This window comes from Prionailurus viverrinus, chromosome D3 (genome assembly GCF_022837055.1).
Source record: "Prionailurus viverrinus isolate Anna chromosome D3, UM_Priviv_1.0, whole genome shotgun sequence".
Lineage (NCBI taxonomy): Eukaryota > Metazoa > Chordata > Mammalia > Carnivora > Felidae > Prionailurus > Prionailurus viverrinus.
In genome coordinates, this window is record NC_062572.1 from 80,915,329 (window position 1) to 80,925,243 (window position 9,915).

The 9,915-nt window shown below is 43.8% G+C and overlaps 1 protein-coding gene across 1 annotated transcript in view; it reads left to right on the forward strand.

The window, feature by feature from the left end:
• Positions 1 to 8,983, forward strand: part of CDH20 (cadherin 20) — a 51,829-nt gene extending 42,846 nt beyond the window's left edge. Inside the window, exons 10-11 of the mRNA XM_047827879.1 lie at positions 3,719 to 3,970; positions 8,478 to 8,983. Coding sequence (XP_047683835.1) covers positions 3,719 to 3,970; positions 8,478 to 8,983 — 758 coding nt within the window. The remainder of the gene's footprint in view (positions 1 to 3,718; positions 3,971 to 8,477) is intronic.
• The last annotated feature ends 932 nt before the right edge of the window (positions 8,984 to 9,915 follow it).

The following is a 9,915-nucleotide window of genomic DNA, read 5'->3' on the forward strand; positions in this document are numbered from 1 at the left end:
TATTTGAGACTTAAAGTATTAATTCCACCCCCCATCATATTCTGCCATTAAAACTTAAGACTATTAAACCTGTTTTCTTTCACGTGGAAAATGTTCCTCCAAGTCTTTCCTTTAACCTTCTACATGTTATCATAAAATCACTCTAACAATTCTGGAAGGAAGGGTAATATAAATCGTAACAACAGAAGTACTACAATTAAACATCCCAACATTTTTATTGGATCAAAGTTTGAAGTATTCATTTATCTGTTTCACAGGGAAATCCTTCCTACAAAAAGTGATTTTAGCCCCCTTAGGACTGGTTTTACAGCAGAAACCCTGGGGTTGGGAGGATGATACATTACACTGTTTCTCCAAATTTTCAGTGAAATGTCACTCTGTTCTTTCACGCTATTTGTCAGATTCAGTATGGAAACAATATGCAGCAAGATGCTGCAACTTTCTTAAAGATGACTTTGGACACCAATTCATGGAGCCAATACTTTAAAAAGAAAAGCCACTAGAACATGATGACTATAAAAGAAATGACTCATTACTTGGAAGGTTTTCCAAAATGAAAGTCAGCACATCTTCAATAGAAAGAACGAACTCTTAATTTCCTCATAACAATTATCCCATGAGTACCTTTTACTAAGGCTCATGAAAAATTGAACATCTGATTTGGTGGATCCGCTGTCAGGACTCCAACTCTCGTGCCCTACACATGATATCCTTTTATAAACACAACAAGCACTACCTCAAGTAGCGCCTTTTTAATCCCCAAAGCATTATTAAGAGGACTGTGTGTGTATAACAATTTGCAGTTTCAAACATATTTTCCCATACTTTGCTTTATTTGATATTTTTAATAATCTTCTAAGGTTTCAAGGAAGTTACTAATCCCTCCGATTCTCACTGTCTCATTTGACAGATAAGAAAGCAAATGGCCCAAGATTAGAAACCGAGTAGGCTAAGTGTATTTCACTGGTGTGAAGTGTATTTTCCTGGAGTCAGAGAAAGACAGAAATCGTATGTTTTTACTCATATGTGGAACTTGAGAAACTTAACAGAAGACCATGGAGGAAGGGAAGGGGAAAAAATAGTTAGAGGGAGAGGGAGGTAAACCATGAGAGACTCTTAAATACAGAGAACAAACTAAGAGTTGATGGGGGGATGGGGGAAGAGGGAAAAATCGATGCTGGGCATTGAGGAGGGCCCTTGTTGGGATGAGCACCGAGTGTTGATGTAAGCGATGAATCATGGGAATCTACCCCAAAACCAAGACCACACTGTATACACTATATGTCAGCCAACTTGACAATAAATTATGTTACAAACAAAATAATAAAGTAAGTAAGCATTTAGAGTAGAACTAGAATTTGGGAACGGTTTCAGAAAAAAAAAAATGTTTTGTGTCACCTTGGAAACAAATATTGCTTCCAAATGGGTTACTAAAGCCCTAATTATCATGTTCAACAAAATTTTCACAAGTGGCTACTATATGCCAGACCCCTTCTAAGACTAGACTTAGCAACACAATGCTCTGATCTTTTTTATTTAACTGTAAATAATTCTAAGATCAAGAAACATGTTGTGTAAGTAGGCATGATATAATACTTTTATGAAATTCATCTCTGGTCAAGCTTTCTACAAGTCTTACAACCTAGCCTTGATTAAACTGAAAAATAAAAAACAAAACAGCATTCTGTCTGAAAAAAACTTGGTTTCTGGAAACACAAAATTAACACTGTGAAAAAGAATTAGTAATACTTAGCTACAAAATCTGGACAAACAGAAAAGTAGGGGAGCTGTAGAGTAGACAGAGATACTAATTAATCCTCAGGTTGGCAACGAGTTGCTATATTCCTCCACTGAGAAGGAAATAAAAGAGGAAAGGGGCCTGTACGAAAGCAGGAAGGGATTTCCACTGGCTGGATAATTTTCTAGAGTTAGTATCACTAAACTAAATTAGTAGTTACACAGCACAATAGAAGAAATGTTTATGTGGAGTCAGAGAGACCAGAGTTCAAATCCCAGCTCTGCTACTAAGTAACTTTGAACAAATTATATAATCTCTCTAGGCCTTCACCCATCCACTGTAAAAGGGTCAGATTATCACTATCTCATCAAATGTGAAAATTAAATGAGATACTGCATATAAAGACTAAGTATTTGCACATAAGCACTCAGTAAACCGTAACTGCTATCATGAAAAGGCAAGGCAAGGAGGAAGTGAAAGAGCTAACGAAGGATAATGTGTTCATCAGAATAGGCTAGCCTATGCTGCAGCAACAAATGACACCAAACTTTCAGTGGCTTAACACAACTAAAGTTAATTTCTTGCTCACATGAGGCGGATCGTGGGTGTGAGCAACGAGGACAGCTGTCCACGTAGCTCGGTGTCCCAGGCTGCCTGGATCTCCACCTTAAACGTTCTTGCATAACGCCACGCCAAGGCAAGAGAACACAGAGACACACATACCACCTGCTACGTGCTTCCGCCTGGAAGTGACAGCAATTACTTTCGCCCATTTATCGTTATCAAAAGCAAATCCTGTAGACGTGCCAAAATTTAAGAGGGTAGAAAAATATAATCCTTCATTATGTCCAAGAAGGGAAAGAGAACCAGAAATATTGGTATTAATAATGTTCACTTTGGTCAGGCTCTCAGAAGTTTTTGTGTAGTTCTAGACTCTTCCCGGTGAAATGTAAAACACATCCAGAGGACCATCCACGTCGATATTAGCTTTGAGAGTCACTGGCTACATGTCCTACCACATCTCTCAAACTTTTCTTCTACTGAAAATGATCTGAACTTTGCAAAACAAGACATGACTTACGATGCAAACCCACTCGAGGAAACGTAAAAACACAGATTAAAAAAATAAAAGATCCCAAAACACTACATTAGGCAAATATAAATATAAATACACACACTCACACACACCACCTTTGTGGAAACACAGCAAATAATTTTCTAATCCCCTTCAAAACTGGAGGAGAAAAACTAATATTGCTGACCAGGTACGAATTTTCACCACATTCATATTGTGTAAACTCAGACCACCAAGAAGGGGGGAGATAACAGGGTGTATCAATCATGTGATTAGGGGATTTCAAGTAAGCTTCTGCTAAATGAGCAGGTTCTTCAGAAAGCACAGGAGGAGGTGGTGACTGCGTTTAAGAGACATAAAAGAAAATAGCAGAAGACGTGAATTCCAGCCAAAATGGCAAAAATAAGCAATCTGCCACAGCCAAGAAGGCTCGTCAGCGTTCTTTTCCTGGAGGCACGAAGCAGCCCTGTGGCCTTGGAAACCTGCTGAGCGGGAACAAACAGGGACCACAAGTGGCCAATGATTGTTCATTTATATCAAGCTTTCACAGGAACATTTCAGTTAGATCTGAAGTCTAACAGTTCGCCCTGGGCACTTCATGTCACAAAGGGTGAAACACACTCTCAAAAAGGGTTTCTCTCCTAGGCCTCAGGGTTTTGCCTAGAAGCAAGCAAAAATCCACTGTGTCTGAATTCAAATGCTGATCCACACAAACCAGGAGTGGTGCAGCTAAATGCCTCCAGGAAATGTGCGACCGTCCCTCTCTGCCCATCCCACATCCCGTCCCTGGGCTCTTGCTTTCCTCAACCCAAGAAGTTAATTCACTCCTCGGTTCTTCCATTTTCTTCTTTCCTCCCATTATCCCTCTCCCCATTTTTCAATCCTGGAATCCCTGTCTTCTTCAGATAACACTGCCCGGATTCTCACCAGGAGGTCTGGCTTCCGGCAGCAGGAGCAGAGTGTGTTTTACCTGCCCATCCTGATAGCAGACAGCGGGCAGCCGGTACTGAGCAGCACGGGCACGCTGACCATCCAGGTGTGCGGCTGTGACGACGACGGCCATGTCCTGTCCTGCAGCCCCGAGGCCTACATGCTCCCGGTCAGTTTGAGCCGGGGCGCCCTCATCGCCATCCTGGCCTGCATCTTCGTCCTCCTAGGTGAGCAAGCGGCTCCCTTCTATTCTGTGGGGTCCCGCAAGTGCCTATTTCGCCATCACTCTAACACAGCTGTTCAGACCCGGTCTTCTACACCAGGCTTGGTGAAAAGGTGACAGAGGGAGGCCGGGAAAAAAGAAAGAAACCAAAGATAGTCCCTTCCTTCAAGGAACGCGTGGCCTCTTTGGCCGGATCAAAGCACATCTGTTTCTCTGGCATCTACTCTGGGCCAGGATACCTTTCCATGTGCTGGGATTGATAAAACACACATGTCTGTCTTCACAAAGCTTACTTCAGAACAAAGCAAGCTCATTTTGACACCACAAAATCAACATGACAATTTGGGGCGGGATACAAGAAACCCCTCTTCTAACCCCTTCATTTCAAATAAATAGGTGCTAAATCACAAAAGGATAGTGACGGGCCCAAGGCCAATTATCAGAGGCAGAGCCAGAAGCGAAATGCAGCCCAACCCTACACTGTGTATCTCTGTATCTTGGCCGTAAAGGCTCTTCTCCTAAATGTTCATTCTCAACTTCTGGAGGCGGTGTTACAGAGAAGAGGGACAGGGTATCCTGAGGGGACAGGAGACAAGGGTAGGTGTCATTTTAAACAAGGTGGTCAGGGGCCCCTGGATGGCTCAGTCTGTTAAGCGTCAGACTCTTGATTTCAGCTCAGGTCAGGATCTCATGGTTCATGGGTTCAAGTTCCACACGGCGTTCTGCGCTGACAGCACAGAGCCTGCTGGGGATTCTCTCTCTCCCTCTCTCTGCTCCTCCCCCCCACACACATGCTTTCTCTCTCTCTCTCTCTCTCTCCTTCTCAAAACAAATAAACTTCAAACAAGGTGGTCAGGGCGGGCCTCACTGTAAAGGAGACCTTTGAGCAGAGACCTGAAAGAAGTGACAGAGTGAACCCCATGGGCGTCTGGGAGAACAAGCTCTCTGGGGGCATTAGCACCCCTCCGAGGCACCACGGCCATCTAAGGGGAGCAGAGACTACACAGGGCCCACGGGACCGGTGTGCCACTGCTGCTGAAATACAAAGATGCAATGACAGGCTAGTGGGAGAGCACCAGCGAGACAGAACCCTTTATTCCTCCTCTCAAATCATACAGTGAGGCTGCTACCCACCTCCCTTGCGTATCAGGCGACTGGAGCAATTCTTTTTCAACTCAACACTCAAAAACAAACAACAAAACACCTAAACTAACTCGGGAAACCACAAAAGCATCTGTACATATATCCCAACTCTTCTGATTGAATTACTTCATTGCACACATGTTTTGCTTAGAAAAAAAGCAGACACAGAAGAGAGTAATATTATTCAACGTGAAAGAACTCCTAGCGTTCTATGAGGAAAAAGAGTACAGCCCTGTGGATTTAAGTGAGAATAGACATTCAGAAATCCACATAACCCCTTGATCCCAGGTTCACCTATACACCACGAGACTGAGTCACACCAGAGAAAGAAGGTTCTACGGCAAAATATCAGCACCTGTTTGAATTTCTAGGTCAGTCTATGGAATATGCTTCTCACAAAACATTTACAAATACAACATGTGGTTTGATTGTGTTGTTTTAGTTCAGTGCTATATGAAGGGAGAAGTAATATAAATAACTAACTTTTCTAAGTCCTCAGATCCCTGGATCAGAGAGAACTGTTTGGTTTCTGCTCCCTGTCTGCATTGACAAATAACACCTTCCTGCAATTCCTTGATTGTCCGTAAGATGGCATTGGGAGTCCTTGAGTGCAGAACAGGATAAACTACAAGAGGCCTTTGAAGGAACTTGCTCCTAGGAGAAATTTCCAAACTGGCTGTCCCTACTTCTACGTTTGAAAAATGTCTGCATTATAAGTTCACCCTTGCCCACAAAGAGTAGAAAAAGCCATCATTACGGAAAGATTGATTTCAAAAGACTGGCACAGAGAGGCTCTCAAGCTAGAAATGGTGTGCAAGGAGCAATTTACATTGTGCTTCCCAAGCCCATTATGCCTTACCTTTTGAATTGTACGGAATAAATAGACAGCTTTCAGGAGCTAAACTGAGCAGAGCTATGCAACTTTATTTACAATCCTCACAGTTTTAGGCACTCTTATTTCTAAGAATGCACATCCTACATTAAATATAATTCATAAAACTGAGTAAGATTCAATTGCAGTGGATCTGTCAACAAAATACACTTTGTGGACAATTAAATAAATATAATTTTGACTTTACAGGATTTTTTTCATGTCTCCAGTATGTATCTACTTCCTAGAAAATCTCATAGGCCCTTTGGACTGTGCTTATAATACTTAAAGAAAAAAACACCCCTAGAACGGACTCTCTTCTGTCCGGGAAGCCTTTCAGTTGAATAGGACCATGTTTCCCAGAATCTGATTTTCAGGGCATTATCCAATACTTGTTATTTAAATCAGATCACCTAAAAAATAAGATATTTTACCTTATTTTGTAAGATATATGTAAGATTTCTATACAACAAATACAAGATGGACCAGGTCTATAAGCTGCCTAATTCTCTATCTTCAGAATTCTTTCCAGAAGATATTCAAAGACTTTTCTAATTTTGCTTCCTAGCATTTTCTAAACTACCACACTAGCATCCCAATGTAATCTATGTGAAGGTTTTCCAGTCCCCTAGGAAGAATTACTTGGCCCTGCTTCCGTATTCTCTTTGCAACACTTAGAACCCTTTGATAGGCCTTATCACTGCCTGACTTGCATTAACCATCAGTGCCCACAACCTCCTTAGATTACAAGTTTTAAGAGCAAAAGTCATCAGTGTTGTTTCTCTTTTGCTTTGCACAGTGCCTAAAACAATATTTGAGTTTAGTAACCGTTTACTGAACCCCACAAACAGAGCATGTTCACACAGAATCCCATTTATCCAGCCTGCATCCATCCAGATCACGCCCCAGCCTCCCACACCCAGTTTAAGCCCCTACTTGTTTAGGGCCTTGTTAGTCCACTTCTCTGAAATCACACAATCCAGTAGTCCATGAGCTATATTCCGGCACACACAGAAAACACACGAGAATATATCATTGTTTCCTGGGTGTGCATTCTGTCACCCAAGCTATTTGGGAAAATGTTAGGTACGAACATTATTAAATGCAATTTACGGAAAGCACCTTCTACATTCAAATTTTTTAAATCGTTACTGTGAATTTTTTTGTCAGTTCATAATCTTACTGGGCATACAACCAAATTCCACTTTTGTCCCCCTTGGTAAACTGCAGTTTTATTTTGCAATGTTGTCAAGCTGTTACTGTTCACGAGCTGCAACAAAGCGTATCGGGGGGAAAAAAAAAATCAATAGCAGTTCTACGGCTAAAACCTCAACACACTTCCTGGAAAACATTTTCAGTCACAGAGATAAACAGTTCAATGGGATTATCTCTCTCTCTCTCCCCTTTAAACCCCAGGGAACACATCCTGGAAAAAAATACGTTTGTTGGGATAAAATTTTATCCAAATCTGCAAGGGCACATCTAACAGCGTGGTGCTTCTTTGAGAACATGATGAATTATATAAAATGTCACTGCTCATTCCCTCCCTTCCACGAACATCACTGGAGCCAGAGTCCCCACCACCGCCTTAATGGAAGGCTGTCTGAAGAATCAGAGTTTACTGGAAAACAGCCGTCACTTATACTTGTTTTTTGAAAGAGGTATAAAAAGACTAAGACTTGGATTCATACTTAGCCTATGTCTACATGCATACGTATTAGTGTTTGATATTTACACAGCAGGATCCTATTTAGATACTAATGTTAAAAAAAAAAAAAGTCTCTCTCTGTCCCAAAAATAAATAAATGTTGAAAAAAAAATTTTTTTTTTAAAAAAGGGCGCCTGGGTGGCGCAGTCGGTTAAGCGTCCGACTTCAGCCAGGTCACGATCTCGCGGTCCGTGAGTTCGAGCCCCGCGTCAGGCTCTGGGCTGATGGCTCAGAGCCTGGAGCCTGTTTCCGATTCTGTGTCTCCCTCTCTCTCTGCCCCTCCCCCGTTCATGCTCTGTCTCTCTCTGTCCCAAAAATAAATAAACGTTGAAAAAAAAAAATTAAAAAAAAAAAGCCGTATTCCACCTACATAATAAGATTTCCCCGTTATAATCTGAGAAATGTATACTGTCCTGATCCCTGGCATAGGTTCTATGGCGGGCCACAAGGCTCTGTGCTTAGTTAACGGGATTGTATTTTGGGTGGCTGGCTGGACACATACCCCCACACAATTTCGAAGCAATAAGCTAATGCAACGAGACTTTATACACAACTTCTCCTAAGTGGACCGCTTGGAAAAAATAGAAGGCTTCGTGTGCCTACACAACCTGCCCTACAGAACGGGTGAGAACGAGGCCGACCCTGTGGTTTAACGTATCCAAACGCGGGCCCTGAGCTCACAGCGCAAAGAACTCTCCCGGTACCTGTGGTCAATCGTGAATATTTTGAGTCACGGCACACACAGCCAGGTCTCCCGGGTAAATATCCTGTCGTCTTTGTTTCCGGCAGTGCTGGTGCTGCTCATTTTGTCCATGAGGAGGCACCGGAAACAGCCGTACATCATCGACGACGAGGAGAACATCCACGAGAACATCGTCCGCTACGACGACGAGGGCGGCGGCGAGGAAGACACCGAGGCCTTCGACATCGCGGCCATGTGGAACCCGCGGGAGGCGCAGGGGGGAGGCGCCCCCAAGACGCGGCAGGACATGCTGCCCGAGATCGAGAGCCTCTCCCGCTACGTGCCTCAGACGTGCGCCGTGAGCAGCACGGTCCACAGCTACGTGCTGGCCAAGCTCTACGAGGCCGACATGGACCTGTGGGCCCCGCCCTTCGACTCCCTCCAGACGTACATGTTCGAGGGGGACGGCTCCGTGGCCGGGTCGCTGAGCTCCCTGCAGTCGGCCACGTCGGACTCGGAGCAGAGCTTCGACTTCCTGACGGACTGGGGGCCCCGCTTCCGGAAGCTGGCGGAGCTCTACGGGGCGTCAGAGGGGCCCGCGCCCCTGTGGTGACGGAAGCCGGGAGGCAGGCGCGCGTCCAAACCCAGACGTTCTCGGCGGACGCTCGCCGTGGGCGCCGCCAATCGCACGAGCAATACTGTGCTGGAGAGCGAGAAGGGGGTGAGCGGCGAAGAGAGCTCTCTCTGGATCAGCTTTACTTGGTTACCTTAAGTTAAGTAATCAAAAGGAAACACAGGAAGAGGGGGGCAGTAACTCCAATTACCTTTCTTTTCTTTTTCCTTTTTTCGTTTCAATTTTTTGTGACACTGTCTGCCAGGGCGTGGAGCCCAAGGTTAAGTTCTGGCGAGCTTGGCTTTTCTCTGCCACTCGCCAAGGCCTTGGTCCCTTGGCCACCGCTAAGAGTTTCTGGTCTTACATACAGAGGTGGCGAGTGAAAGAAAGTCTGGCTCCTCCTATCCTTTTCTTTGTCTTTCTTCCTCCCTTTAAAAAAAAAAAAAATCTTCTTTTATTCTCCATTTAAGAGTTTTGCTGGCTCATCAAACCGCACAAACCAACCCACACAAAGGAACACTGAAAACTTGTTACTCGGTGAAATTAACCTACTTGTCCTGGGATGGATGGCATTTCTTTTAACCCTTTTGAGACAAGGTTAAGGCGAATCGGCCTTGCATGATGGGTGGGTGGGGGATGGGAGAAGGAAGAGGCATTGACTTTGTGCTCAAGTTTAACGGCTGAACCAAGAGTTGTTGGCATTAGGATGGCTCCAACTCCATCAAGTTAGAGTGCCCTGTTCTCTCGGCTCTTTAACGGTGCCCTTGCAAAATTGTTCAGAACGAAACCAGAAAATCTGCCTCTTTTGCACTGTAGATGTCTCTTCCATGTGCCAAATGTGAAGATTAGATGCTACAAATGAAAGCCAAATAAAAAGAAGTATCTGATAAAAGCATGGGTTAGAGGGCTTTCCTAATCTGTGTGAGGTCAAT